The 16002-nt window shown below is 34.5% G+C and overlaps 1 protein-coding gene across 1 annotated transcript in view; it reads left to right on the forward strand.

Moving 5' to 3' along the window:
• Nucleotides 1-14120, forward strand: part of LOC127867961 (ras association domain-containing protein 4-like) — a 58357-nt gene extending 44237 nt beyond the window's left edge. The window contains exons 8-11 of the mRNA XM_052409489.1: nucleotides 337-388; nucleotides 2132-2322; nucleotides 8441-8538; nucleotides 12023-14120. Coding sequence (XP_052265449.1) covers nucleotides 337-388; nucleotides 2132-2322; nucleotides 8441-8538; nucleotides 12023-12092 — 411 coding nt within the window. The 3' untranslated portion in view covers nucleotides 12093-14120. The remainder of the gene's footprint in view (nucleotides 1-336; nucleotides 389-2131; nucleotides 2323-8440; nucleotides 8539-12022) is intronic.
• Nucleotides 14121-16002: the final 1882 nt, after the last annotated feature.

The following is a 16002-nucleotide window of genomic DNA, read 5'->3' on the forward strand; positions in this document are numbered from 1 at the left end:
AAACGTGAAATACATTCTCAATCCTTAACAAAACTTATGCAACTGTGCATGATTTTGACACTGACATCGTAGTTTGTTATAAACAAGAACATCCTTACTTGTAGATAGGCCATTTAACGGTTATTTTTTGTTTATAATAAAGTGGAAAAAAACTTGTAAACATTCGGCACCGGAACTAAGAAGTTTTGGGGCAGATATTTGGTATGTTTTGGATTACATCGATGCGTCGTACGCACCGATACACAGTACTTGCAGTTTAGTACATATGACTTTCAAAAACCTTTTTTTTTTGTAAAAAAAAAAGCTAAAGTTATGACATTTATCCTTCTTTTCCAGGTAGAAAATCAGCCTGATGATTATAATCTGTGTATAGTAACAGAAAAAGATGGTAAGTTAATGCCTTGTATTGTAATTGTGTATAACAACCCATGCGAAAGACGTCAGACCTCGACACTGATAAAATTTGCTGAGGTCTTATAATATTTCCAAAACTGTTGGACCTATGTCAGACAAAAAACAACAATATCTAAAAAAATTGATACAAATGAACACGAAACTCTGAATATGTAAAACAAAAATGGACTGGTTGTATTTATTTTACTTTGATATATCATTTAACTTTAAAAAAACAAATAGACTTTACCAACCAGTCGAACTGACTATCTTTGCTGGTGACGTAATAAACTCCAAACGCTATTCTTAGAACCAGTGAAATATTGCACCTTGTTTTGTGACGTAGGCGACACAACACATTTTTAAGTGGTTAAAATTTAATTTTACGGTTTTAATTTTTTTTTAAATTTCTAAGTGGTTTTGCAAAATTACAGCCCCAGCTAAAAAAATTGTAGCGAGTTAAGTCGTGATATAAAGCAAATATTGATACGAAATAAACACTTGTCACTTTCTTACTGATATGGCTGGAAAATAAGCCATATTAAATTGAACATAAGTAATAAAGGGTATAAAACGGCAAAAATACCTATTTCGGCTCGGACGTCGCCATCTTAATCGTCATGTGATCACCCCCCTTTAGAGTACTAATGTTTTATATGGCTGTATAAAATTACTTGTAATGTTAGAAATTTAGTCACAAAGCTTTCTTCACATTTAAATGAAAGTTTTACCATATGTTTTTATAGAATGGGTTTCAATTACGTTGTTATTTTATTGTAGTTAGAATTGCTTAACATTGTGAACGTCATTATCTCTACAAAAGGTTTTTTCTATTGTTTGTTGAACTAGAAGAAGGTTTGGTGAAATCTGGTGAGGTCCAGTGAATTTTTAAAGTTATCGGACCTCATGTCCAGTAAGATTTGTTTGTCTTTCGCATGGGTTGGTATAATGTTGTTAATGTGTATACTTTTTGTACACAATAACTCATTTGAAATATTTCCTCATTGCTGATAATATGTTTTGTTTATGGAGCAAATATAAGTTATGATTGAAATTGATTTAGAGAATTTGGTTATTTACTGAAATTTTCTTTTAAGATGAACAGTCATTACTCATTTATAAACCAACATTAAAGGGACCTTTTCACACATTTTGGCATATATTGAAGTTTGTTTTTAAATGCTTTATATTGATAAATGTAAACATTGGATCTAAAAAGCTCCAGTAAAAAACAAGAATAAAATTAAAAAAAGAAAAGTAACCCTCAACTGGGCTTGAACCACTGACCCCTGGATTAAGAGTCTAAAGCTAAGACCACTTGGCCATCCGTGCTCATACCATGAATGATGTATTTTATATCCTGGTAGTGTCACAAAATAATGACAACAACAGAACTCTCCAAATTATTAAATCGTTTCGCGTTGCAAAGCTTTATAATTTTCAGGTTTTTAAATTGTCAAAAGATGCATGTAATGGATATTTTAGAGCATGGTAAATGTTCAGTATTCCTGTTTCCTCACAAATATGATAACTACATCGAAAATTTGCGAATCTGAAACATTTTTTAATAATTTTTTCAATTTACCAAAATGTGAAAAGGTCCCTTTAATACATTTACTACCTATGGATGGTATGTTTAAGGGTAAACATGTGCAGATTTATCCCTGACATTTCTAGCATACATTTTCGTTTCAGACAGAAACAATATTACAGAAATGCTGCATTCATATCTTTCCAGATGAACGATTATTAAAAGAGAGTGACATTCCATTGTTAGAGAGACTTATATTAAGCCCTACAGACTCAGTTAAAATTTTTATTCGTGATAACTCCCCACTCCCTGCGAGGGGAGGTCATCCCGCCCACTTGGCCGGAGACCAATCGCCAAGCACGGAATCACCCCTGGAGGACATACATCTTCCTGAAGAGGTAATTGATTTCATAAGATGTCATTATTGTGTGATAGAGGTTATTATTGTGTGATAAAAATAATTTTGTGATTTAGGTTATTATTGTGTGATATAGGTTATAAGTGTGTTATAGAGGTTATTATTGTGTGATAGAGGTTATAAGTGTGTGATAGAGGTTATTAGTTTGTGTGATATAGATGATAAGTGTGTGATTGAGGTCTTTATTGTGTGATGGACATAATTATGGTAAGGTAATTGTTGTGTTAAAGAGGTCATTTTTGTGTGATGGAGATGATACAATTGATTGTATGTTTTGTCAGTTTTACTGTATTTTAAAAAGTTTTCATGCACACATGGACTCATTTCATATTTATACCCCCACAAACGAAGTTTAGGGGGGTATTTAGGAGTGAGCTTGTCTGTTTGTCTGTCGGTCCGTATTAAGTGTCTGCTCTCTAATTATACCCCCACAAACGAAGTTTAGAGGGTATATAGGAGTGAGCTTGTCTGTCGGTTGGTCCATCTGTCGGTCGGTCGGTCCGTATTAAGTGTCCGCTCTCTAATTCTAGTAGTTTTCATCCGATCTTCACCACACTTTGTCAGAAGTTGTACCTAGATGATGTGTAGGTCAAGTTTGAACATGGGCCATGCCGGGTCAAAAACTAGGTCACGGTGTCACTTAGTGCGTTTTAAACATTGAGCATGGTGTCCGCTGTTTTTTGTGAAGACAACATGCAAAATGTTCTGTGTCAATGCGGCATGTGGGGGTATTCGTCACGTCTCTGACAAAGCTCTAGTTTAAGGTTTAAAAAACCAGATTTGTAGTCAATTTAAATAATTCATTTATTTTTGAAGTGCCTATACTTACAATTTATAATTTATAATTTGTTGAAATAAATAAATATAATAGGTATAACTGCATATAGTGCATCGTTGAAAAATGCAGCATGTTATTTGAACATAGAATGTCATATTCCAACTTTACTTAATAGTGTCAAATTGATAGAAGTTATTATTGTGCAATAGAGTTAATTATTGTTTGATAGAAGTTTTTATTGTCTAATAGAGTTAATTATTTTTTTTTTATAGAAGTTGTTATTGTGCAATAGAGTTAATTATCGAGAAGTTGCTATTGTCTAATAGAGTTAATCATTGTTTGATAGAAGTTGTTATTGTCTAATAGAGTTAATTATTGTTTGGTAGAAGTTGTTATTGTCTAAAAGAGTTAATTATCATTTGACAGAAGTTGTTATTGTCTAAAAGTCTTAATTATTGTTTGATAGAAGTTGTTATTGTCTAATAGCGTTAATTATTGTTTGATAGAGCTGCAACGATTCACCAACAGCTCGATTCGATTCGATTTCGATTTCAGACACTCCGATACCGATTTTTTCGATTCGATTCATCTTCAAACCTAGGTTTATCATATATTCACTCTTATGCCTCAAAATTAACATTTCTGTTCAAATGTGACTTCAATAAAACACATAAAAAAGAATAGCAAATTAGGACTCAATTTTAATATAAAAAATTCTGACTAGAAGATTGTGTTGATTACACAATAATATAAAAAATAAATAAATAATCATAAGAACGTATCTGGAATCAGTTGAATGGTAGTACTATCACTATTACACCTTTATCCAAAACCGCTATAAGCATGTCTACCACTGTGCCATGACAACATCACCTGTTACCTGTAGGACAAATCACATTCTCTAATAAACTTAACAAAACTCCAACAGTAATAGAACTACTTTTCTGGCTGGCGACTTGAGTAGTTGCACTTGTGCGACCTCTTTGTCTTGCTAAATCAACGTTATGTTTGCGTTTGACATATAGCATTAAATTAGATTAGTAGTTGAGCCGGACTTAGCGTACGCCACATCCGTGAAGCACAGTTTACACTTTGCTTTATTGGTACGGCTACCATCCCGAAACCCAAAATACTGCCACACTTTTGATTTTAGCTTCTTAGTCGCATCTGATAATTTCAATTTGTCGGCAACAACTTGTTCAGCCATTTTGACGCTTTTCCGAAAGTAGACCGTAACGGGCTTATTGATTGGATGACTAAAGTAATAAGCAACCAATCGCGCGCGTCGTAATTACAGGTAAAGATAAAACCTACACCTTCCTGTATCAATAGTCAGAATACAGCGCGCTTTACGTATCTATGTATATATATGTTTATATGTTAAAGAATCGAATCGAATTTGGTAGGTTTGGTATCGTTATCGAATCGAAGCATTTCGAATCGATTTTCGATGAATCGGATCGAATCGTTGCAGCTCTATTGTTTGATAGCAGTTGTTTTTTCTAATAGAGTTAATTATTGTTTGTTAGAAGTTGCTATTGTCTAAAAGTCTTAATTATTGTTTGATAGAAGTTGTTATTGTCAATAGCACAGGTGGTTAGCGTGTGGCTATGATATTAATTAGTGAAAACATCATTTTGAATGATAAATAATCATATTATAACGAAAAATTAACTTTTCTGACAAAAAAAATTTCACTATCAAATATATATATAACAAGGTATGCAACTCAAAATCAGCCCAAAACGGGGTGCATCGCTTTGAACAGCCATATCTTCATCAATTTAGCAGCGATTTTCACGATCTCGGTCTTATTCAACGCAGAAATGAATTTCCTTTCTGGAAATGTATATGTCTTGCAATATTTTTACAAATGCTGGGTCAACTTTTAAGAAATAACACGATACACAACACGCATGACCCAGTTGACAGTGATCATGTATTCTTTATGAATGAAATCTCCAGTTGTAAAGACACACCTCCGCATTGGACCAATGAAATCACTCGTATGTTTAAAATGTCAGTTAGTTGAAATGTATGTAAACAAAGGTTTCAAACGGCGCTGGACAGTTAGTCTTGATGCAGAATGTAACGACAAGAACGGTAATAATGTTTTTTCATACGTTTTATTGAATTATGGTATCGAACTACATGAACTTTGTAGGGAAGTTGCCCTTTACTCCGTGAAGATTTCAGTCTTAAAGACAGCATGATCACTGTCAACTGGGTCATGCGTGTTGTGTATCGTGTTATTTCTTAAAAGTTGACCCAGCATTTGTAAAAATATTGCAAGACAATACATTTCCAGAAAGGAAATTCATTTCTGCGTTGAATAAGACCGAGATCGTGAAAATCGCTGCTAAATTGATGAAGATATGGCTGTTCAAAGCGATGCACCCCGTTTTGGGCTGATTTTGAGTTGCATACCTTGTTATATATATATTTGATAGTGAAATTTTTTTTGTCAGAAAAGTTAATTTTTCGTTATAATATGATTATTTATCATTCAAAATGATGTTTTCACTAATTAATATCATAGCCACACGCTAACCACCTGTGGTCAATAGCGTTAATTATTGTTTGATAGCAGTTGTTATTTTCTAATAGAGTTAATTATTGTTTGTTAGAAGTTGTTATTGTCTAAGAGAGTTAATTATTGTTTGATAGAAGTTGTTATTGTCTAATAAAGTTAACTATGCAGATGACCCCTATTGATTTTCAGGTCACAAGGTCAAAGGTCAAGGTCACAGTTACCCAAAATAGTAAAATGGTTTCCGGATAACTCAAGAACGCTTATGCCTAGGATCATGAAACTTGATAGGTAGATTGATCATGACTCGCAGTTGACCCCTATTGATTTTCAGGTCACTATATCAAAGGTCAAGGTCACGGTGACCTGAAATAGTAAAATGGTTTCCGGATGATAACTCAAGAACGCTAATGGCTACGATCATTAAACTTGATAGGTACATTGATCATGACTCGCAGATGACCCCTATTGATTTTGAGGTCACTAGGTCAAAGGTCAAGGTCATGGTGACCCGAAATAGTAAAATGGTTTCCGGATGATAACTCAAGAACGCTTATGCTACGATCATGAAACTTCATAGGTACATTGATCATGACTCGCAGATGACCCCTATCGATTTTGAGGTCACTAGGTCAAAGGTCAAGTTCACGGTGACCCAAAATAGTAAAATGGTGTCGGGATGATAACTGAAGAACGCTTATTCCTAGGATCATGAAACTTCATTGGTACATTGATCATGACTGGCAGATGACCCCTATTGATTTTCAGGTGACTAGGTCAAAGGTCACAGTGACAAAAAACATATTCTCACAATGGCTGTCACTACAACGGAGAGCCCATATGGGGGGCATGCATGTTTTACAAACAGCCCTTGTTTTCTAATAGAGTTTATTATCATTTGATAGAAGATGTTATTGTCTAATAGACTTAAAAATTGTTTGATAAATAATTTAATATTTAATAATATTCAGATACTGAAATTGCTGAGAGTATAGGACTATGGGACGTTATAAATGTTGTTCTATATTCATCAGATGTCTTTCTAAAACAACTGTTTTTGTTGAGGGTTTTAATTATTTTAACATTGCACACAGCAAATTCATGCCTTGCAGTACCGGTAATTGCCTTATTTATAAGGTATCTAAGCATTTGAATAGAACTTCTGTCTTTGGATTATTTAAATCCCTAGCCAAAACCAATGCTGTAAATTCTTAAAACAAAATATAGAGATTTTAAAATGGAAGTGTTATAATACAAACAGGAACCCTTTTCATAATTGTAAATGAATGTTTATTCTTTTTCATCATAGCCCCATTACCATTGGTAATGGGGGCTATATAGGAGTCACTTTGTCGGTCGGTTGGACTGTCCCGAAATTTCATCCGATCTTCACCAAACTTGGTCACAAGTTGTATCTAGATGATGTATAGGTCAAGTTTGAATATGGGTCATGCCGGGTCAAAAACTAGGTCACGGGGTCACTTAGCGTGTTTTAAACCGAAAGTTTGTCCAGACCATAGCTATGTCATTTATCGTTAGATTTTAAAATAACTTGGTACATTTGTTCACCATCATGGGACGGTGTGTCGTGTAAAAAAAGTACGTCGATATCTCCAAGGTCAAGGTCACACTTGGAGTTCAAAGGTCAAATGCTTGTCCGGGCCATAACTTTATCAATTATTGTGAGATTTAAAAATCATTTGGCAAATTTGTTCACCATCATTGGACGGTGTGTCTCGCAAAAGAATTACGTCGATATCTCCAAGGTCAAGGTCACACTTTGAGTTCATAGATAAAAATGGCCAAAAATGAGCTTGTCCGGGCAATAACTATGTCGTTCATTGTGAGATTTTAAAATCATTGGGGCACATTTGTTCACCATCATTGGACAGTGTGTTGCGCGAAAGAATTGATATCTCCAAGGTCAAGGTCACACTAAGTTCAAAGGTCAAAAATGGCCATAATTGAGCTTGTACGGGCCATAACTATGTTGTTCATTGTGAGATTTTAAAATCATTTGGCTCATTTGTTCACCATCATTGGGTGGTGTGTCGGGCGAAAGAATTACGTCGATATCTCCAAGGTCAAGGTCACACTTTGAGTTCAAAGGTCAAAAATGGCCATAAATGAGCTTGTCCGGGCCATAACTATGTCATTCATTGTGCGATTTTAAAATCATTTGGCACATTTGTTCACCATCATTGGACGGTGTGTCGCGCGAAAGAATTACGCCAATATCTCCAAGGTCAAGGTCACACTGTGAGTTCAAAGGTCAAAAATGGCAATAAATGATCTTGTCCGGGCCATAACTATGTCATTCATTGTGAGATTTTAAAATTACTTGGTACATTTGTTCCCAATCATTGGACAATGTGTCATGCGAAAGAATTACGTCGATATCTCCAAGGTCAAGGTCACACTTGGAGTTAAAAGTGAAAAATGGCCATAAATGAGCTTGTCCGGGCCATAACTATGTCATTCATTGTGAGATTTTAAAATGACTCTGTACATTAATTTTGTTAACAGTCATTGGACGGCGTGTCATGCGAAAGAATTCAAGAGTTCAAAGGTCAAAATGTCCATAAATAATAATGGCATAATAATTCTTAAAAATCGCCATAAATTAGATTCTCTTGTTTTGTGAAGACAGCATGCAAAATAGTCTGTGTCAATGCGGCACGTGGGGGTATACGTCACGTTTGTGACAAAGCTCTAGTTTTTGATGTCTTTAGGTAAAAAACATTATAGAACAAAAAACATAATTATTTGATTGGGACATTTGTTTTTCAGGTGGAGCAGCTATTGAACATACCAGAACCTGTGCTAAAGGGACTGCTGGATAAATTTAGCAAAGATGAAGATCTAGAGATTAAACGCTTAAAAAACAAGTAGGTGTCCACCTTTTAAAAGTAATGCTGCCTTTGACTGCAAACTATCAACCGTAAAGAATGTAGTATATATGTATAGCCTACATGGTTGAAAAATTATGATGGTATCCTATTTGTCTTTTAATCTCGGCAATGACAACACTGGTAATTTAATGTGATGTAAAACATATTGATTCAAATTTATGACATTTGCTTGAGTGTTGTTTCTCATGATTTGAGTACATGCTTTTTTGAGGTTTCATTTTTTATGTAAGAAGAATATTTTAAAGCATCTAGTGTTTTAGCTCGGCTGTTTTCGGAGAATACCCGAGGTATTGTCATAGCCAGCTGGTCATGGGCTGCCGGCATCTGCCGTCCGCGTCATGCTAAAACCTTAACATTGGCTCTAAAATCAAAGTGCTTCCACCTACGACTTTGAAACTTCATATGTAGCTGCATGTTGATGAGTTCTACATGCCACACCCATTTTTGGGTCACTAGGTCAAAGGTCAAGGTCACTGTGACCTCTAATATATTCAAATTCAAAACTGCACCCACAGCCGAGCGTTGGCATCCGCTATTCGGTGCTCTTGTTTCATGTTCCTTTACACTTGCACTTTAATACACACACATGTACTCCGTCCTGTGGGTTATTTGTTTTGAACAATTTACTATGCTAGACATAATTTATTTCAGTATACACAGGGCTCAACATTAACCTAAAAACCAAAATCTACTTGCCCTGAACGTAAAGCCACTTGCCCAAACATGAAATATCAGAAACTGTAAACCATTAACTGTAAACCTCATAATGTTTTAATAAAGATCAAAATGATACACCACAAAACCTTTTTTATTTTTGCACATTTAACAAAATTATTACAATAATTAAAGTCTAATTAAAGTCTAAATGTAGATTTGTGCCACTATTTGATTATTAAACATTGCTCCTAACGATTCATCATATCTCAACCATTCAAACTCACTTTTCCATTATGGTAAAAAGTTGCGTTTTCGTTTCAATTCGCAATTTTTGGCACTTTCGGATGATTTTTTTGTGCATTTTTCATTGGATTTTGCAGACTTAAAGTTACTTGTACAGCCGAAGCCAAATAAACAAGACATTTCTCATCTGCTAACAGTACTGTAAACAACATAGAACATGTGAACCGTAACAAAAATGTCAATTGATGTAAAGTAAAAGATTGTTGAAAATGTATGTCGCAAAATATGAAATATGTATATACAGAAGCTATTTGTTGTTGTTTTTATATATATATATATATTATATGTTATAATTTTAGTCGTTTTCTTCTCCAAAGATGTTATTTGTAACTGAAAAGTAATGAAAAAGATAAACACAATAGCATTTGAAAGCCGATGTTTGGAATCCCAAGCCATTTACGGTGTTTCTAAAAATAAGTTTGGAAATGCACCATGCTTAGTTAGTTAGGACTTCCGCAAACAACATTCTCCAAGGTTAATTCGTGCATTAGGCAAATCGTTTGTGATTATTTGTACTATTTAACCACAGAAACACACGTTTTTCTTTGTTCTTTTTTTGCACTTGCTCGGGCGGACAACTAGATTATAAAATAAATTGCCCGGACTCAACTTTTACTTGCCAGGTGCAATCAGACAACCGTTACTGTTGAGCCCTGATACAGTTTTTATGCCCCCAAAGGAGGGCATATAGTGATCGCACTGTCTGTCTGTCCGTCTGTCTGTCTTTCTGTCACACTTTGGGTTTAGGTTTTGAAAAATGCTCATAACTTCTATGTCGCTTCAGATGATACCTTCATATTTGGTATGCATGTGTATTATGGACAAGGCATTTTGATCCCTTTGACCTTGACCTTGAACTAAGGGTCCGTGTTTAGGTTTCGAAATCTTCGTTCAGGTTTTGAAAAATGCTCATAACTTCTATCAAAGTGTTTTTCGGGAGCATATGTCATCCTATGGAGACAGCTCTTGTTTGATACTCTTATTGTACAAAGATAGGAAAAGAAAGAAAGAAAGGAAAGGGGTATATTTGAATCACTGTTAACTTTTATCAATCTGTCTTTCCATCTTTCCGTCCATCCATTTGTCCTTCCGTAGACACAAACTCATCAGGGGCATTCTCCTACACTTTTCAAATTACAACTTTCAAACTGGCAGGCATTGTTCCTTATGATATGATATTTTGTATATGAGATTTTTATCACCCCACATTACAATTTACAAAAGTTATGCTCCTTTTTTTTGTCCCCTACTGGTTTTAACGGAGGGGACTTATGGTTTTGTATCCGTCAGTCTGTCAGTCCATCACACTTTTCTGGATCCTGCGATAACTCTAAAAGTTCTTAATATTTTTTCATGAAACTTGGAATATGGATAGATGGCAATACGGACATTATGCACGTCATTTCATTTTGTTCCTATGTCAAAAATTGTGGTTGCTATGGCAACAAATAGACTAGAAATACTGCTGAGAATGGTGTTTTTTTCTGGATCCTGCGATAACTCTAAAAGTTCTTAATATATTTTTTTTAATGAAACTTGGAATATGGATAGATGGCAATATGGACATTATGCACGTCATTTCATTTCGTTCCTACGTCAAAAATTGTGGTTGCTATAGCAACAAATAGACTAGAAATACTGCTGAAAATGGTGTTTTTTCTGGATCCTGCAATAACTTTAAAAGTTCTGAATATTTTTTCATGAAACTTCAAAAATGGATAGATGGCAATATGAACATTATGCACGTCATTTCATTTTGTTCCTACGTCAAAATTTCTGGTTGCTATGGCAACAAATAGACTATGAATACTGCTGAAAATGGTGTTTTTTTTTAATCCTGCGATAACTTTAAAAGTTCTTAATATTTTTTCATGAAACTTGAAACATGGATAGATGGCAATATGGACATTATGCACATCATTTAATTTTGTTCCTACATCAAAAATTTTGGTTGCTATGGCAACAAATAGACTACAAAGTATGCTGAAAATGGTGGTTTTCTGGATCCTGCGATAACTTTAAAAGTTCTTAATATTTTTTCATGAAACTTGGAACATGGATAGATGGCAATATGGACATTATTCACGTCATTTCATTGTGTTCCTACGTCTAAAATTATGGTTGCTATGGCAACAAATAGACTAGAAATACTGCTGAAAATGGTGTTTTTCTGGATCCTGAGATAACTTTAAAAGTTCTTAATATTTTTTCATGAAACTTGGAACATGGATAGATGGCAATATGGACATTATGCACGTCATTTCATTTTGTTGTTACGTCAAAAATTCTGGTTGCTATGGCAACAAATAAAAAAAATATTCTGACAATGGTGGAATTTCTGACAATGGTGGAGACGGTAGGGGACTTTTATTGCTTGGCAATAGTCTTGTTAACTCTGAAATTACTATATATTATGACATGCAGCATCAGGGGGTATTTTTCACCACTATTGTAACAAACACCAGTTTAATTGTGAATGTGTTTTGTTTTGTGCTTTCAGATACGAAAGAATCAGGACCAGAGTGAAGCAGATAATAACAGAAAAAAAGGCGAGCTTGTCACGTCGCTAGCTGTGTACTTTCTTCACACTGTCACGTCAGTTTGTCAGAGCTGTGTTATGTACAAGCAGGGTGCGCTATAAGGAATACCTGAACCCTTTCCAGACAATCTGAACAAAATAGATCTTACGTAGTATTATTCTTCCTGATGAGAAAGTGTTAAACATTGTCATAGCATTTTTTTAATGGATTGAAAGAGAATAGATGACTGCTGAATATTCTGAAAAAAAGCAATATTTGTTGTTGTTCTATTCATACATTTATATAATAAAAGATTTCTAAAATTAACATTTACAATGTTTGGCCTAATTCTTGGCAAATTAAAATGATGTGTTAATCATGTACTGGTGATAACAGAGAGTGATAAAAAACTTGGCCTTTTTTGTACGAGTCAATAAAATATAATAAACATGTGCCAGCATTCCGGTTACTAGTCTATTTGTTCTTTGTTCTGAGACATTAGAAAAATTGTTACAGCATTATGTCTTCTTTAACATCATGCGTTTACTTAGGCTCATTAGTTAGAAAATATATGTTTTGATGATTCCTTATTCGTACTTATACATATGCAAGATCTGAAAGACAACATTTTTGCTTAGCATTATCCCATTTTACTGAGCCACACCAGTTTGAATCAGAAGTGTCATAGAATTTACTTCCAGAGGTCCCAAATTTGGGGCCTTGTGTAGGCCATACATTTCAATATTTTTAGCTCACCTTTCACGAAGTGACATAATAAGCTTATGTGATCGTGTGATGTCTGGCGTCTGTTGTGCGCGCGTGCGTGCGTCCGTCAACAATTTGTTTGTGTAGACAGTAGAGGTCACAGTTTTCATCCAATTTTTATGAAATTTGGTCAGAATGTTTATCTTGATGAAATCCGGATTAGGATTGTATATGGGCCATCTGGGGTCAGAAACTAGGTCACTAGGTCAAATCATAGAAAAACCTTGTGTAGAAAATAGAGGTCACAGTTTTCATCAGATCTTAATGAAATATGGTCAGAATGTTTGTCTTGTTAATCGAATTTGGGTCATCTAGGGTCAAAAACTAGGTCTCTTGGTCAAAGTTAAAAAAACAACTTGTGTTGACAGTAGAGGTCACAGTTTTCATCCAATCTTAATAAAATTTGGCCAGGATGTTATCTTGATGAAATCTGGGTTGGGATTGTATTTGGGTCATCTGGGGTCCGAAACTAGGTCACTAGGTCAAATCATAGAAAAACCTTGTGTAGACAATAGAGGTCATAGTTTTCATCTGATCTTAATGAAATATGGTCAGAATATTTATCTTGATAATATCTGATTTTGGATCGTATATGGGTCATCTGGGGTCATAAATTAGGTCACCAGGCCAATTCTAGTAAAACCTTGTGTAGATGAAAGAGGTCACATGAAAGAGTAAAACTTCTGTCAGGTGAGCGATTCAGGGCCATCATGGCCCTCTTGTTGTTGTTGATGTTCTTATTACTTAATGCTTTTTCAAATTTTATAATTGTTATTTCATACATTTAATGAAATTTGTGAGATCTTTCCATTTTAGCACAAATCTGAGTGACTACTGGGTCTGAAATTAGTCCAAAATTAGCATTTGAGACATGATCTGAGAAAACTGGTCTTAATGCATGTGCACAAAAGATCGTTTCAGCTTAGATTAGCACAGGCAAACAAAGGATGACTTTTTCAACCTTTTTGGATCTTTTTGTATCAAGGAAGTATCACCGTAACAAAAATGGGACAATTCTTTATGCACATGCATTAAGCCCTGCTGCTGTACTCTCAGAGACAGGCTCAATTGTTAGGAGTCTCTTTACCAGAATAGTACAGGTTTTACATTCGGTACATCTTTTTTAATTCCCATCTTTTGGTTTGCAATTTTGGTTAAATCTCACATCATGTATATGATCATAATGTTGGCTGGCAACTGATCCAATGTAGTTGTTATATAATACATGTATTAAACCTTAACACTTTCTGATTTAACATGATTATTGTTTGTATTTACATGATTGTATTTGAATAAAAATACATGTATTTTAAATATATAGTTTGTTATAGCGTTGTCTTGGGTGTTCTAATGTCAAACTATAATTAGATAAGAGAAAATGGATTTAACATAAATACTGTGAAAGTAGCATACACAGTTGAAGAAATAAAGTGAACACAAATAAAGCAGTATATGAAAACAACTTAATTCAGTTAAAGTATGTTACTAAATAGAGTAGATTCCGGTATTTCCAGATACTTAACGCAATAAAGATGTCTAGATGTATCATGTTAGTATGCAATTCAATATTTTTTAAATTTCTATTTATGAAAGACCTAATAAAAGCTGGAGCACAATCCATTTGTAAACCTTCAGGTATTTTCAGATACATAATTTGAAGAATTTTGTGGATATATTAAAACTTACAATAATTATTTTTATGTCCCCCACCACTATAGTGGGGGACATATTGCTTTTGCCCTGTCTGTTGGTTTGTTTGTTTGTTTGTTTGAGTCAAACTTTAACATGTGCCATAACTTTTGCAATATTGAAGATAGCAACTTCATATTTGGCATGCATGTGTATCTCATGGAGCTGAATATTTTGAGTGGTGAAAAGCCAAGGTCATCCTTCAAGGTCAAAGGTCAAATATATGGGTCAAAATCGCTCATTTTATATACACTTTTGCAATATTGAAGATACCAACTTGATATTTGGCATGCATGTGTATCTCATGGAGCTGCACATTTTAAGTGGTGAAAGGTCAAGGTCATCCTTCAAGGTCAAACATATGGGGGACATAGTGTTTCACAAACACATCTTGTTTTCATTCATATTAACTTTAATGTGATTTTCAATTAAATATTTTATTTCAGATATAAATACATAATCTCTTAACTGATATACACATTATCAAACCTGTATCAAATAAACTTAGAAACAGTGAATCCTTATAATGCAAAATACAATCATAATATTTTCATCACTGGAAACATCATTTGCAGCCAACTTGTCGTAATTCTTCTGTTAAATCAGCAACTTTGGAATTTCTTCGGGCACTGTTTGCAACTACAATGTGTAGCAATTCAAGCATAGTTTTAGAACCTTGGCTACAAATGAAATTCTTTTCAGCAAGGATAAATGATTTTTTAAGGAATGTTAAAAAATACATTATTGTAGCCCATAAACTTCAACTAGTACCTTATTGTAGGCCATTGATTTCAACTGGAACCTTATGGTAGCCTATGGACTTCTACTGATACCTTATGGTAACCCATTGACTTCTACTGATACCTTATGGCAGCCCATTGACTTCTACTGATACCTTATGGTAACCCATTGACTTCTACTGATACCTTATGGCAGCCCATTGACTTCTACTGTTACCTTATGATAACCAATTGACTTCTACTGATACCTTATGGTAAGCCATTGACTTCTACTGATACCTTATGGCAGCCCATTGACTTCTACTGTTACCTTATGATAACCCATCGACTTCTACTGATACCTTATGGTAACCCATTTACTTCTATTTAAACCTTATGGTAGCCCATTAACTTCTACAGATACCTTATGGTAAACCATTGACTTGTATGGTAGCCCATTAACGTCTGCTGATACCTTGTGGTAGCCCATTGCCTTCTACTGATACCTTATGGTAGCCCATTGCCTTCTGCTGATACCTTATGGTAGCCCATTGACTTGGACTGATACCTTATGGTAGCCCATTGACTTCTTCTGATACCTTATGGTAGCAAATTGATTTCTACTGATACCTTATGGTAGCTCATTGACATCTACTGATTCATAATGATAACCCATTGACTTCTAATGTTACCTTATGGTAGCCCATTGTTTTCTACTGATGCCTTATGCTAGCCCATTTATTCCTACTGATGCCTTATGGTATACCATTGACTTCTGCTGATGCCTT

The sequence above is a fragment of the Dreissena polymorpha genome, chromosome 2, assembly GCF_020536995.1.
Source record: "Dreissena polymorpha isolate Duluth1 chromosome 2, UMN_Dpol_1.0, whole genome shotgun sequence".
Classification (NCBI taxonomy): Eukaryota; Metazoa; Mollusca; class Bivalvia; order Myida; family Dreissenidae; genus Dreissena; species Dreissena polymorpha.